At 35.2% G+C, this 16,317-nt stretch overlaps 1 protein-coding gene across 1 annotated transcript; it reads left to right on the forward strand.

Moving 5' to 3' along the window:
- Nucleotides 1-13,460: 13,460 nt before the first annotated feature.
- On the forward strand, nucleotides 13,461-14,465 carry LOC141540846 (olfactory receptor 10X1-like). The gene has a single exon (XM_074264787.1). The coding sequence runs from the start codon at nucleotides 13,461-13,463 to the stop codon at nucleotides 14,463-14,465; it is 1,005 nt and encodes a 334-aa protein (XP_074120888.1).
- The last annotated feature ends 1,852 nt before the right edge of the window (nucleotides 14,466-16,317 follow it).

Here is a 16,317-nt window from a genome sequence, read left to right on the forward strand (position 1 = left end):
AAAGCATGAAAAAACAAGTAAATGAAATCTTCAATCTGTATTCAGAGTTCATTTCTCTCTCTGAAGGTAGTATTTTTCATTGCTATTTCTTTGAAACTGCATCATTCTTATGGTTAGACTATCCAAGTCCTTTACACTCTCACTTCTCTCTCCATAGTATTTCATTTGGTGACCTCATTATTTTCTCTTCTTTCAGTTATGATATCTTGGTACATAACTCAGATTTATTTATCTAGCCCAAATATCTCTCTTGATTTCCAGTTAATTATCTTCCACTATTGTACTGAGATGTGTATTGGACATCTCAAAATGCTTCCCAAACCCATCTTAAACTCAACATATACAAAATAGAACTCATAAGCTTTCCTTTTCAAACTCTTGTTTTTAGCTCCATTATTGTGGAGGATACCACTATTTCCTCAGTCACTAAGTCATAAAACCTTGATATCCTTGAATTATTACCCTCTTTCACTCCTTCAAAGCTATTTAATTAAAGTATTTTTATTTCTACCTTAACATCTCTTGCTTATGGCTCCTTTTCCTCTCTGACACTGCCATTATCCTGATGCAGGTCTTCATCACTTCACTTCTAAACTATTGCAAATCTTACTAGTTGACTTCCCTGCTTCAACCCTTCCAATCCATTTTCTATTCAGCTCTCAAATTTATTTTCCACAAGTGTAAATATTATAATGTCACTTCTTTATTCAATAAGTTCCAGTGGCTCCTTATTTAACTACCAGGATCAAAATTAAAATTCTCTGGCTTTTAAAACACTTCAAAACCTAAATTCTGCCTATTTTTCCAGGTTTCTTATACTTTATTCTTTTCTGCATATTTTTCTATTCAGTAACATTGGCTTCTTTGCTGTTCCTCACAGATGATATTCTATCCCTCAACTGAGTATTTTTATTGATTGTCATACCTGGAATTTTTACTTTCTTACCTTCTGGATTTCCTTAACTTTTTCCAAATATCAGTTAAAGTCTTATCTTTTGCAAAAAGCCTTTTTCATCTTCCACTAATTTTCTAATATTCTAACTAACTATATATATAATATAACTATTCTAACCCTAACATTCTAACTAATTCTTCCTTTTCCAGGCTAAATTTTCTTAATTTTTTCAATTGTTTCTCAAATGACATATCTCAAAGCTTTCCACACTTCTGTTTGACTTTCTTCAGCCTGTCTTTAGCTTATCAATGCACTTCCTAAAATGTGATTTTTAGAATTGAAAACATATTCCAAATAAATTTTTATCTCTTCAGAGTTAGGGGGACAGATATCTTCCTGTTTTCTTATTATAAAGTAACAACATCTTTTTTTTTTGGCTGCCATATCAAACCAGTAACAAACGTACTTTGGTTTTGTTTGTTTTGTTTTGTTTTGTTTTTGTTTTTGTTTTGTTATTTGTTTTTCTCCCCTACTGGAGCAAAATCCAATCAGTGGAGCTGAGGAAGGAAGTTGAATATAAGTTGATGGTAAAGCCTTGGATCTCAACCTTATATATAATTAGATATTTAAATGTATTGATGGATCTGTTACTCATCTGAGTATGCGATAATATGATTTTGGAGTCCCCTGACCCTGGAGGTTCTGTTCCTAAATCTTTCAACTTTGGAGTCTGCTTCAGGAAACTGAGCCCAATGTATCTGATTCTGACTCCTTAGACAGATAGTTTTTTTTTTTTTTTTTTATTTCAGGAAACTCCTATGCCCACTCCGATGCTGAATAGATTACTTCTCAGTTCATTATTGAACCATCTTGTCAGTGATAATCAAATTTCAGAGACCAACTTCAATTCATCTGGACATTATTCCCTAGCCCTATTCTTGAGCTAGAATTAACATATCTATGATTGAAATCTGTATAAATGTATCTCCTTGGTTTCTTTACTGGATTCCATTAGAATTCAGTCCACTTAGTAATGGTGTCACATTGTTGGTAGTGAACCCTGAAACTGTCAAAATTCTCCTCTGGAAGAGGCCCAAGATGGAATGACATAAACTGAGATCTTTTCGGGGGACCAGATGTGTGTTTCTTTAGGGAGTTCCCTGATCCTGGAAAAAGTCTGCAAACACCCTGCTAAGTGGCTTCATTCAATTGGAGATCTTGGTCAATCCCCCTCCATTGAATTGCCACAAACACTTTTGGCTCAAAACTCCCAGTTAGGTAATCTCATTCAATTTTAAATTGAATTGAAAATTAGTCTTTCAGGAGTTAGCTCCATCTTCCCCCAAAATCACAGCAAGCCCCAATATATCTAAGGCTACATGCCCAGATATCTTTGCAGATATCCTAAAAAAGGACCTTTCCCACTGTAAAGATATCTTTTTCTCAGTGTTAACATTTGCTATCTTCCTAACAGGACCTTGCCACTAAGAAGTCTGTCTTCCTAATGAAAGCTGGATTCTCAGTGCCAATAAATTCCTTTTTGCCACACAGATTTTAGGTTCTGCATAGAACCTGCACTGACCATGGGGATTGCCCACCCTGATTCTCACACCTTATCACTACTACCACTAACCTCATCATTTCTACCTGATCAACATTCTTTTTAATAAACTTTTCCCCCTTGATGAGGAGATGGGTTGAAGCTTGAAAATCTTTTGAGACACCTCATGACACCAATCTGGGACTTTTAGGCCCCCCCTTCTTAACCTCAACAAGTACTCCTCTAATAGTACATATGTTAATTCTTCTATGTGAGAGATCATATGAGAAAGTGCTCTCTCACACCAAGAGATTCTTGTATATGTTAACTATCAATCAATCAATAAACAATTATTAAGTGCCTAAAATGTACCAGGTGTCTCTCTAAGCTCTGAGCATACAAAAGAAGCAAAAGATAATCCTTGCCTTTGAGAAATTTAAAATCTAATTGGGAAGACAAGCATGCAAACAAATACATACTAAGCAAGTTATTCTTTGTCCTTCATTTTCAAAGAGAACCAAGATATCAGGGAAGTGATGTCAGGACATTCAAGTGAGCTGGATTTAAGTGAGAGTGGGCTCTTCAAAGTCACCAGCCTTACTTCCTCTTCCAGAACCCTCTGAGTCCAGTGGCAAGATGTAGATCATCATGACTGCTATATATAGGATGGGAAGGAAATAATTTAAAGAGAGGAAACACTGGTATTGAGGGATTGGGAAAAGTTTGCTATAGAAAGTCAAATTTTACTTGGGACTGAAAGGAAGATAGGAGGTCAGTAGACAGAGCAGAGGAGAAAGAACCCTCTTAGCATGGGAGAAAGACTATCTGGATCTGAAAGATGGAATACCTTTTTCATAAAGCAGGCAGGAGGCCAGTGTAAGTGGATCTAAAAATTCCTGTTGGGGATGAGTTATCAGAAACTGTAGTGGTAGGGAGGGGCTATGGAAGGGCTTTGGATGCCAAATAGAACATTTGGAGATGATGAAGGCCTTCACTACTGTGGTGGCAGTGGCAGAGGAGAGAATGGAACATATTTGGGAGATGTTGCAAGTAATCACTCAGTAGACCTTCACAACAACTTGAATATGGAAATGGTGGTGAAAGATAGTGAAAAGTTATTCCTCCACTATGAGCCTGAGGTATTGGAAAGATGGTATTAACCTCTATAGTAACAGGGTGGTGGGTGCATAGGATTTAGGAGGATTATACTCCAGGCAGGAAAAAGTTGATGCTTTCTTCTTCAAGATTTATAACAATAAGGGACAGCTAGCTGTTGCAGTGAATAGAGAACCAGCCCTGAAGTCAGGAGGATCTGAGTTCAAATTTGACCTCAAACACTTAACATTTCCTGTTCCTGTGACCCTGGGCAAGTCACTTAACCCCAATTGCCTCAGGGAAAAAAAACAACTTTGCACAGATATCACTACAACCCAAAGTGATTTATTCTCACTTACTGACCCATCTATCTCTTTGATGAAAGAAAGAAGAAAAGTATTAATTAAGCACATACTTTGTGTCTGGCATGGCAATCTTTCTGAATCGTCTCCTGTGCATTTTATAGTTATAAAGTATGCCTGCCCATCATACCTCTCCATTTGTCTTTGAATGACCCACAGATTTAATTCTTCAGAGACTTTTATAGCTTTGTATTCTGATTAAAAGCTTACTGGTATTATTTTAAAAAATGAGCCTTTGTTCCAGGAAGAAACTTGTTAATCATTAAAAACATGGCACAGTTTCCCTGAAGTAAACCAACCTGTTCTCCTCCTCCTATTCTATTCTGGTCCCAGTTCATTGTCATTCTCAAGTGGATTAAGAATGCTTACTGTCCATACTAATGTATATATAGTTGGATAGACTGCCCATAAATCTGACCCATGTAACTGCATGTCATAATCTGAACAGCAGGCATTTTTCATCTACGTGACTTTTAATAATATGTTCGGTTACAGTGACCTCTTTTGAATGATTATATATCTTACTTAGAACACTTTACAATAACTCAGACTTTGAAGAAATAAACACAATATTCAAAAATAGGAGTATCTGGAAAACTTCAGGATTTATAATGAATTTTTCTTTTATTTGGATCATATCTTGTATATGCTCTATGGTGGTGGAAAGTCCTTTGGTGATCATCCATCTCAAGTTGTTTACATTTCACTTGATATTAATGACCAGTCATCAAACACATCTCTGCTATTCAATTTTTCAAAGAATCGCCAATGATCATGCAAGATTCTCTTTTGGAAAAGACATTTGGAACTAACATTTTGTTGTACCAGATCAATTTTTTAAAGTCAACAAATCAATTAATCAGAATAATTGATGCAGAATAACATATCCTTTTTTTAATTGCCATAACAAATGGGGTAGTCTTTTTTCCCCTCCTATATCTGAACCTACTCTGTGTGCAGTTGGGGTGTGAGGAAGATTACAGTAAAGTCTTTTCAGGTTTGAGCCTCCATCTTAAATTTAGATGCTTCATTGTTTTTTTTTAAGTATTTACTAATATGACAAGCAGTGTTCTAGGCACCAGGAGATATAAATATAAAGAATGTCACAATCTCTACTCTCAGCAAGCTTACATTCTAATGGGGCCAATGACAATGTTTATGTGTTTGTGTGTGTGTGTGAGTGTATATAACATATATATATATATACTCATAGATATGCAACAAATATAAAAGTAACAATTATAAAAATACGATTTAGTTCAAGAGGGAAATCACAAGCAATTATAGGAGTCAGAAAAGACTGCAAAGAAGATGATGTTTGATTTGCATCTTTAAAAAAGAGAATACTTTGAGAAAGAAGTAAGATGGCATTCCACTATAGATATGTATGGCAGCTAATATAAAGGAATAAAGAAAGAACATAATGTGAGAGAAGCAGAAAGAAGTCAATTTGGCTTGATTATAGAGTGTATCAATTTCTAATAGCCATTTAGGCTAGAAAAATAAGTTAGAGTTTTGAAATAGAATTGCATTTTGTATCTTTTAGTTTAATTAATTATTTGATGAAATTACTTTACCATAAATATGTGGTTTGCTGTAAAATCGCTTTTGCAAAACCTTGACTGTTTACTTCCTACATCTTTATCAGGGATGTCCTTAGTGTACACATAACTTATTCTTTATATAAATAGTTTGTAGAGTTAAGAAAATAGGAACATGGATCTTGAATTTTTTATATTTTCTTACTCATGTAAAATCTACTTTGTAGTAAATGGTTTTGCATGTTTATTTTATTTTTTCATACATTAATCTTTCTCTTCCAAGCCTATAAGCTCCTTGAGAATAGAAAGGATGGTGTCATACACCTTTGGGTTACCAATCTGTAACATTGCATAAAGTATATACTAATACTAAGTAATTGATGAATGAATTAATCATTCAACCAATGAAATACTCTTTCAGTATGATGGGCAATAAGTAGCCTTCACAGAGATCTGGATAGAAGAGATATATGATCATAAGACATTAAAGGAGATTGCTATGAAACAAGTTTGAACTTTTGAAGGGAGCTTCTGTGGGCCTGAAAAAAATATGCAAATTTTGAAATTCTGTGCACTTTAAGTCACATGGTATGAAAGGCTCTGGAAATAATGAGAGCAAATTACAAAGTTAGGTGAGAAAGTTTCCTTGGTTTCCTCTGATGAAAAAATAGTGGCTCCCTATGGACCTTGAATCCTTAACTCCCAAACCCCTGGAGCTGGAGAACATTAGGTCTCATTGATACAAAGCAGTGAAGATCTGCCCAGCTAGGAAGAAAACACTTTTCTGCCCTAATTCATACATTTATTTAAATGATTAAAAGTTAACTTTTTTCCTGAGTTCTTACGAAAATATTGTCTGTGAGCAGTAGAAATGGGATTCTAACAAATATTGAACTTTGAGATCTTTGAATAAGGTACATTCAGGTAGGAGTCTATTCTGTGAGGTGCAATGTAATCTACTCTTCAGTAGCCGAGTATAAATTATAGAATCAGAAAAGAGCTGTATTATAAAATAATGTAAAGAAGTTGATGAATTTAAAATTACCATTTTTTATTTGTCATAAGATTACATGAACTAGGGTTGTATAGTGGAAAGAGTGTTACTTTTGCTAGAGTCAGGACCATATGGATTTAAATTTAAATTAAAACCTTTGAAATTTAATATCTATATAATCATGACAAGTCACTTGTTGTTCCTGAGCTTCAAACAACTTTTTGTAAATTATGCAGGTTATCAACAGCACAAGTTGTGCTCAAGGTCTCATCCTTGAGTTATAACATCCTTTATTACTTTGCATTCAGTGATTATTAATTTGCATGGAAGAAAAATTATGTTATTTATCTATAAACTTTGCTTTCCTGCTCGTTGTCAGTTTTGAACTTACTCAAGAGTATGATAATAATAATAGTATAATAATATCTTGCTTTAAGGTTTGCATAGCATTTTAAATACTTAATTTAATATAATCTTCAGAATAATCACAAGAGGTAAATACTATCTATCCTTGTGTTATATAAGAGCAGACTGATGTGGTTAAGAAATTTTTTGGGGTCAGAGAACTAATGAGGTCAAAGGCAAGATTTGAACCAAAATCTTTCTAACTTCAAATCTGTGATATAAACACAATGCTGTTGGGAGAGGCTCCCCAAGGAATATAAGAACAATCAGAGAAGAATTTGTTTGTGGCTCACTCGTTCTTGAGGATAGTCCATAAATCAGGTGAGTTTAAGGAGTTTAAAGAGTAATGACTAGCTTCCCTCAAAGACCCAGAGGTAAAATGAATTATTAAGGTCATAAAGGCATTAAATAATCAATTTGTGATTTGAAACATGGGGTCTGATCCTAAATCTCATGTTCTTTAATCAAATCAAGCTGTTTTAATGACTATGTCCTATTCCTAAAATCTCTGTCACTGATGCTTTAATATTCTTCTTTCAGGTCCCCCAAAATCCAGGATTGCAAACTTAGCATTCTTTATACTGTGCCATCATGCCCCCATTTATTCCTAGTTTAGGCAGGTGATCCAGATGTTGTGTATTTTTTTTTTCTGCATGATCTACAGGAAAGGGAACGTATATGGAGTCAGGAGACTTGTGGCTCCTGGTTTTAGTCTTTGGTGTGTTCCAGTGAGTTATGCCATTTGGCTATTAAGGATGTGACTCCCAGTGGGCAGTGGGAATTCCCACCCCACATGTCTTCTATACAATAGGAACTAGGTGGGAATAAGAGGTTCTCCCTCTACTCTGCAGAGCAGTTTTATAGAGTAGTTATCTGAGCTTTATTGAAAGTTTATCACAACTGGACCACATTTTTTCCTGTGACCAAAGTTTATATAGGCCCTTTGAAAGCAATCTGAGAAATCTGAATGGTGACACTCACAGGATTGAGACATTTATGGGGGTGGGATGGGGTGATAAATACTCAAGAAAAAAAGAAATACCTGGAAAAAGTTCAGTTAAAGCCCTCCTTAATTCATCAGAATTAAAAGGAAGAGGCTGGAGCATTCTGTGTGTGTGTGTGTGTGTGTGTGTGTGTGTGTGTGTGTGTGTGTGTGTGTGTGCAGAAGAAAGTTCTTCAAAATTAGGGCAGGAGATGGAAAAAAGGGAGAGATACAATCATAGATTGTCAACAGGAAAGGATCTTAGAAACTATGTAACTCAATCCCTTCATTTCGCAGATGAGACCTAATAAGTGAAGTGATTTATTCAATTTCACATAGCTATTAAGTGACAGAAAGAAGACAAACTCAAATCTCCCAACTCCAAATCTAGTGCTCTTTCCTGTAAATCATGCAGAGGGAAACCAGCATGGCATCTGAGTTACCTGCCAAAAATAAATAAAGCAGTGATGATATAGTGGAAAGAATGCGAGATCTGTGATCCAGAGGACCAGCGTTCAAATTCAGCCTTAAATATAATTGTGATTCTGGACAAGTCATTTAACCTCTGTTTACCTTGGTTTTTCACTGTAAAGTGGGGAAAATAATAGCTCCTACTCTGGCTCTACATAGGCTCAATATAAATGCTTATTCCTTTTTTTCTCACATTAGTGAGAATGATCTTTTGAGTGAGGAGTAATACTGGAGTCATATCAAATAAACTCTTGAGAGCCATTGTTAAATTTTGAGAGTGAGCATTTACAGATTGGAAATGTCATAAATGTTGCTTTATTATTGTCTTAATTGTCAAGACTAAAGAAAGTGATGGAGAAAATGTTGATAATGCAAATTAAAGGTAAAAATTTGTCTAGTATCCTTTTTCCCCTCTTGGAGAGCTGGTTGTTCAACATTAACCATAAAGAACATAAATCAAGGATCAATAGATTTTTTTCCCTCATCTTCTCTCTCTTTAGGTCTACTTTATGTGCCTGCTGGATTATTCATAGAATATTGTATTCCAAATTATTTTCCTGCATTAACTTGTGATCCGGAGCTTCCAGTACAGGTATTCCTCAGGGAATTTCATATTGGAAAGAATCTAATGTAATTTGAAAGGTAAGACTATATTGGTTTACCACACAAGGCTGCATTTCACATCCCACATATATTATGTATGCTTGATTGATATTGTGATCCTCCTCACTATGAAGAATTAAATTAGTATCTAAAAGACTGAGAGAAGAGTGTTTCAATTTATCCCAACAAAGATCAAAAGCATACCTGTATTTTAACTAGCATAATGCCTGACAGGCGTTAATAAATGATTGATGATTGATTGATTGATTTTTAATAACACACAGAGAACTTCAATGAAGGGATGTATTCCATTCTACTTCTCTTTTAGAAGAGATTAGCTATTTTGAAAGAGGTAGCTGCTTGCCTGTTGTGATATTGGAGCCATCTGCCAGTGGAGGTCTAACTCAGACCTGTAGAATGGATCTCTTCACGTGGAGGATGAGATGATACAAGGAGATTGAGAGGCAGTTGCTGTTCTTGGACCTCTCTACTGAAAGGCAATTGCATTGTCTTCTCTCTCTCCTCTTTCTTCTACCTCCAATTTATTTCATTTCCAATTCACAGCAACAAGTGCATAAGCAAAGGCTACTTTGCAACTCCTTCAAGTGTTGTGATCCACAGCTGTGGAGGCTCTCTGAGAATTGACCTGCCCCTTCACCTAGGCATGGTCCTTAACACTCACCTCTTTGTAGAGAAAAAAAATAATAAAGCTATTATTTTATTGCAAACTCAAAGGAAGTATAAAAAGCACTTTCCTCTCAATGGCCTAAAAGGTAAACAATGTCATTCCCATTTTATAGGTAGGGAAACAGAAGGTGAGAAAATAGCATTGTGTCACTGGGCTGGAAAATAATCAGAATTCAAATTCAGCTCTTTTAACCCTCAGGCTGACACTTTTTTCATTAACAACACATTGCCTCCAGATTAACCTTTCCTCTCTTTCCATAATTCCGCCTCTTCTACCCTTATCCAGAATTTCATTTTTTCAAACATCCATTCTCTGCAGCTTCATTCTTCTGACTCTTCCTGAAAATATGTCCAGATCTTCTTCTTTCTAGTCCCTATAGTGTACCTTCAACTTTTTGGTCTTCTAGAACAAAACTTCTTAAACTGTCAATCATGAGGTCATGTCATTGAATGTGAGGGTTAAGAAAAATTTGGCAAGAATAAATGGTATCAAATATTCTATCAAAATTTAATTATTTATGTAAAAATAAACAAGGCCATCTATCTTATTAGTATACAAATTCGCTTTTATCTTTAATCAATGGTAGTCATTTGTATACCAAAGACTTATTTTAACATACATTTCTTTATGATTTATTATGAATAAATGTTTGATTTTGTGTGGGACAAGACCACAGGCTCAAATAAATAAATTAGGGAGATTTCTCAAGGCAAAAGCATAAAGGACTTTTATTATACCAGAAAGGGTTTCTCCCTCCTCACAAATAGTTAAGCAAGGAGAGGGGAGACCCAGTGAACAAACAAGAATTATATAGGGGTTTGGGGTAACATTCCCTATAGAGTAGACCTGTGCCCTGATTAGCCAGGACAAATGACCTCACATAAATGAGGAAAAGCTTTCAACCCAAACACATCTTTAGGATTAGTAAATTACCTTATGTGGGAATTTCAGTGCCAAGGTGGCCCCAACTTAGTCTCACAAAGAACAGTTCTATTCCTTGTAAACCACATGACCTCTGGAGAAAGAAACCTGGCCCTGAGGCACAGTTGATCTTCACTCAATTTTTACCACACTGTCTCCATCTTATGAGAGAGCTTTCACAGTTCATTCAATTTGAATACCTATTTTACGTACTTATATACCCAGGTTGTGTAAAATGTTTTTCTGGTAGCTATGAATAGAAAAAAGTTTAAGAAGTCCTGCTCTTGAACTAACTTCCAGAACAGAACTATTTAAGTGTATATGAAACTAAATATTTTTCCAAAAACTCCACAGATGAATGCAGGAGATTTATTTTTATATTTTTGTTAGAATGAGTGCCTAGGTTAGTAAATACACCTTTGAAACATTTTATTTCCTATCCTGAAGCCCAAATCCCTTCCCAGATTCCCTCTTAATTGGATATTGTAGACGTTAATTTCCATCCCTCATTACATAACTAGTCCTTACCCCCAAGTAATTTACTTTCCTGAAGAGGAAGGAGTCTTTTCAAATCTCTGGGCATCACTTATTACTAAAGCAAATCCCTGCCCCCTAGGAAATTTACATTCTTACATTCTTTTGGGAAAGGATGAGCAAAGTCCAGAGGGTGCAAATCTAAAAACCACCATGCTGATTTATTCTTTGACATCCTTTTCGGTTATTTTTGAAGTTTTATTCCTCCAATTTAATTTTCATAACTGTGGAAAGTGAATGCACATATATTTCTTACAAGTGATAGAAAGAGTCAGACCTCTGTCTCATACCTTTTCTGATAAAATTTTAAAAAATGTAATTTAGCCTCATCATTTCCATTTTCCCATTACTACTCAATGTTAAAACTCTTGCACTTTGGCTTGTTTTCTCCACTCTACAGTTATTGCTCCCTAAGACATACTGGTCTCCAAGTACAAAAGACTTTTTTATTCCATCCCCATCTTCCTTGACCTCTAAAGACCTGGACAGCATAGACTACCTTCAACTCATTGATCCTTTATCCTTTTTTTTGTTTCTATAATGTAGCTATGTACTGTTTCTTTCTCTGCCTCTCTTGTGGCTAGTTTAGTGAAAACAGTGCTTAAAGTGGAATCTTGCCTCTGACCCTTATCAGCCATGTGACCACAAACAAGTCATTTAACCTCTCTTGAAATCATTTTGTGATCCTTAAAATCGGGATAACAACTCTAGGAGCAATTACCTCCTGTTTGTGGTGAAGACCAAATTAGATAATGAAATAAAATTGTGTTGTACATCATAAAACTATTCTTCTTCTTCTTGTGTACAATATTTAGATCTAATCCTAGGTTGCATGCTCCCTTTATCTTTCTTCTTTTCCCCTCCTCTTCTTCCTCTTTCAGACTTTGATTATCTTAACTAATATCAGGGATCCAATTATCTCTTCTATGCAGATGCCTCCCCAAATCATATCTCTAGTCCTGCTCTCTTTTCCAACCTTCATACCCACATTTCCAATTGACTGATGAAGACTGCTCTTGAGTATCCCCAAAACTCCTTAAACATACAACCAAAGTCATTGTCCCCCCTTTCCCCACTGGAATTTTTTTTTGTTTATTTGTTTAATAATGGTACAATTGTTCCAGTTTCTCATTATCATAACCTTGAAACCATATTTGATTTATCCCACTTCGTTCATCTCCCATATCAAACCACTTTTTAAAATATTACTTTTACTTCCTCAGTAGTTGTTATGTATATCCCCTACTTTCAAAAACAACTCTAATGATGTAACCCATTGCTTAGAAACCCTGTGGTGCATAAACTTGCACTTAACATTCTTAGCCTGAAACTGGAGATCTTCCAAAAAGCTTCTCCTTTACCTAGCGATCCTTCATTCCTTTTTTTCCTATCTACATCCTAGCCAAACTTTAGCCAAAATGGAACACCTCAAATATATTCTAGTGTCCTCTCTCTGGAATTTCCTTGATTCTACCATCTCCACCTTTTTTAAAAATCCTACCTCCCTTCTAGATTCACAACAAATCCTTCTCCTAAGTGAATCTTTATAGTATGTCCTCCACCTGACACCTGCAAAGAAAAAAATTATATATAGTTCTTATCTGTATCTGAATCTTAGAGAACCAATTATCATAGGATCTTAGATGTATAGCCATAAGGGACCTTAGAGATCACTGAGTACAAATTCTTTGATGACAAGATCTATTATTACATTCATTTGAATCTCCAGAGCTTAGCATCCTATCTGATAGTCTATACTTTTATTGTATTTTTATTGATTGTGTAATTGATTGATTGTGTTTTTATGAGACTGTCCTTGTTTGTTTGTTTGTTTTTTAACCTCCATATAGACTAACAATGATTTGGAACATGTGTGATAAGAAAGTATTGAACCTGGGCAACTAGGTGGAACAGTGGATAGAGCAGGACCTTAGTTCAAATCTGGCTTCAGACACTTAACATGTCCCAGTTGTGTGACCTTGGGCAACTCACTTAACCCCAATTGCCTCAGCAAAAAACAAACTAACAAACAAAAACACCAACAAAAAAAGAAAGTGTTACATCTCAGAGCTTGCTTTCTTCATCCCCTGGTATGGTCTCAGAGACTTCCTTCCTCATGACATAAATCAAGTTATATGTATGTGTGTGTATATATATATATATATATATATATATATATATATATATATATATATATATCAAACTATATAGTTCCCTGATATTTAAAAGCATTTCCCTGACTCAAGCAAAACAAATTTGGCCTAGAAATTGGCTCCCAAATCACATACATTGCTTTTTAAATCTAAAGGAAAATGTATTTTGGATTATTAGTATTTTAATTCCCTTCTATGAGAGTGTAAGTAAAAGGAAATTTGACTGAATCTGTGATTTTCTAATCATTTCTTTCAGCTTTCTAAAACCTAAGAGCAATGAGAGTAAACCAGACGCTCCTGGGAGAATTTGTATTTGTTGGCTTCTCTTTCTACCCAGACTGGCAAGTTGTCCTCTTTGTTTTCTTCTTTTTTCTTTATATTTTCACCCTCACTGGCAATCTGGCAATCATGGGTCTCACCTTGTTAGACCGAGCCCTCCATACTCCCATGTACCTATTCCTCAGTGCCCTTTCATTCTCTGAGACTTGCTACACATTAACCATTGTTCCTAAAATGTTGGTTGACCTACTAACCAAAAGTAGGACCATTTCTGTTCTGGGATGTGGACTCCAAATGTTTTTTTTTCATGGTCTTGGTGGTACCAACTGCATTGTTCTCACTGTGATGGGCTATGACCGGTTCCTGGCCATCTGTAACCCTCTTCGTTACCCAGTACTCATGACCAGTACAATATGTGGGCATCTTGTTGCCTTATCTTGGACTAGTGGTTTCTTTGTCTCCTTAGTGCAGACCACCTTGATCTTTTCAGACTCATTTTGTGGCCCCAACCTTATAAAACACTTCCTCTGCCACATGAGAGCAGTGGTCAAATTATCTTGTCTGAATGGTGCTGTTATAGAAGTTATTGTCACAGTTATATCAGTATTGGGTTTAATAGGGACATTTCTATTCATTATTCTTACATATGTGTTCATTCTCTCTACTGTGCTCAAGATCCCTTCAGCTGAAGGGAAGAGGAAGGCTTTTTCCACTTGTGCATCCCACCTCACTGTGGTCATTATCCATTTTGGCTTTGCCTCCATTGTGTATCTGAAGCCAGAGACTACAGAGAGAGATGACATTCTCATGGCTGTTCCTTATACTCTTATCACACCTTTCCTCAGTCCTCTAATTTTCACCCTGAGAAATAAAGACATGAAGTATGCTCTGATTAAGGTACTGAGTAATAAAAGTGGTTTAAGCAAATCACCTTGGACAGTTACTATTCGTGGTCAACACCGAACAGGGAATAAGAGATTTGCTCTGAAACCTGTAGTATAATTTGATTTTTGTTTTGTTTTGCATATATCTTTTTCAAAAGTGGAAGAAGGTACAGGAGGGGCCTGAGAGCCTTGAAACTATGGCATCATACATATGTCCAAGTTTCATTAATGACTAAATGATTGCCCTAAACTTAGTGAACTAACTCTGTGACTTGGAAATCCATCTTACCTTGTGATCATTTTCCAAAAGATAGAACCATCTGCTAATGTTGAAAATTCATAAGCTGGCACTGGGGAGTTAACCCAGTAATCTCTGGCATTGAATAATCCTATTTGGTAATAGAAAGAGTGGCCTGAAGAAAAATAAAACAGTGACTGGTCTCAGGAATGCTTAATATCAAAAGATGAGGACACCTAATATAAGATAATATGAGAACTTGAAGGTCATATAAGCTTGATCATTCTTAGCTTCAATTTCTGTTTTGATTTTTTTTAAATTTACTTTCATTGACTACATCTTAGAGTTACCATAAGTCCAAACTCTAGCTGACTATGGCATGTTAAAATAATAGAGAATGAATATGTGGATTTGAAATATTCCATTTTTATTTTATTTTATTTATTTATTTTGCTGAGGCATTTGGGGTTGTGACTTTCCCAGGGTCACACAGCTAGAAAGTGTTAAATGTCTCAGGACAGATTTGAACTCAGGCCTCCTGACTTCAGGGCTGGTGCTCTATCCACTACACCACCTAGCTATCCCTTCTATTTTTATTTAAAAAAAAGAATATAAGAAAAGCAAAACAAAAAACAAAAACAAAACCCTAATAAAATTTCTCTTGTTGAAATTTTTAGGGATCATAGAGAGTCTTGGAGCAAAGATATTATGAGCATTATACAAATCAATAGAGAATTGAACCTCCTGGAGCCTCTTCAAATTATCCAATGATTTAGGGAGATCAGAGTTCTCTTTTCTATAGTCCTGATTTCAAAAATTTATTCTCTTAAAGGTTATGACTGATAATAGATTGGATTAACTTTCTTATTCAGATTCCATTTGGTTGGAGAAGCCAATATACTCTACTCAAGTTTGGGTAGGAATATATTCTTTGAATAGATTATCCAAGCTTGGGAGTAATTTAGAAGTAAATAATAAAATGAAAGTTTATTTGAATAAGTTCAGCCATTCCTTGTAATGTTTATTTTCTCATTGTTAATCAGAGTTGACTTCTACCCTAGGTAATGCTTTTCTTCTAATGGACCCATGAGCCCTGAGTACTTCTGTATGTCTTTGGTCTAAGAGAGAAATGGTCAAATGACCGTTCCTTTATTAAAATGCTAACATTATTAATAAAGTGATAAAATTACTTCAAAATTATGTCTCTCAAAACTTTTTAAATGTCACATGAAAACAGGGGAATGTTTATGTGTGTATGTTTGTGTACGTGCATGCCCCTATGTAACCTTTATTTAATGACTTTCATGACATGAAAAGCTCCAGGAAAGTTTTGGGAATTTTCACTCATTATAAATAGACCCTCCCAGAGCACTTGACATCTATACAAAAGAAGACATGTGTATATATGTTTACAGAACACTAGGTTAATTTTTATTAAAAACAAAATAACAATAACAACTCTATAGCACTTTAAAATTTGCAAAGTACTTTACCCATAGTATGCCTGTCAGGTATATGGTTAAAACTATTATCTCCATTTTTTAGATAAGGAAATCAAGGCTTAGAAAAAGAAAAAAAAAAAACTACATGATTTGCTTAGAGGCCATATAAATAGTAACTGACCAATCAACCCTACTTAGTCAATAAGCATTTATTAAGCATCTACTATAAGCCCAAATGTTTCTAAGTTCTGAAGATACAAAAAGAGGCATAGTTTCAACCTTCAGGGAGG

Source organism: Sminthopsis crassicaudata, chromosome 4, assembly GCF_048593235.1.
Source record: "Sminthopsis crassicaudata isolate SCR6 chromosome 4, ASM4859323v1, whole genome shotgun sequence".
Classification (NCBI taxonomy): domain Eukaryota; kingdom Metazoa; phylum Chordata; class Mammalia; order Dasyuromorphia; family Dasyuridae; genus Sminthopsis; species Sminthopsis crassicaudata.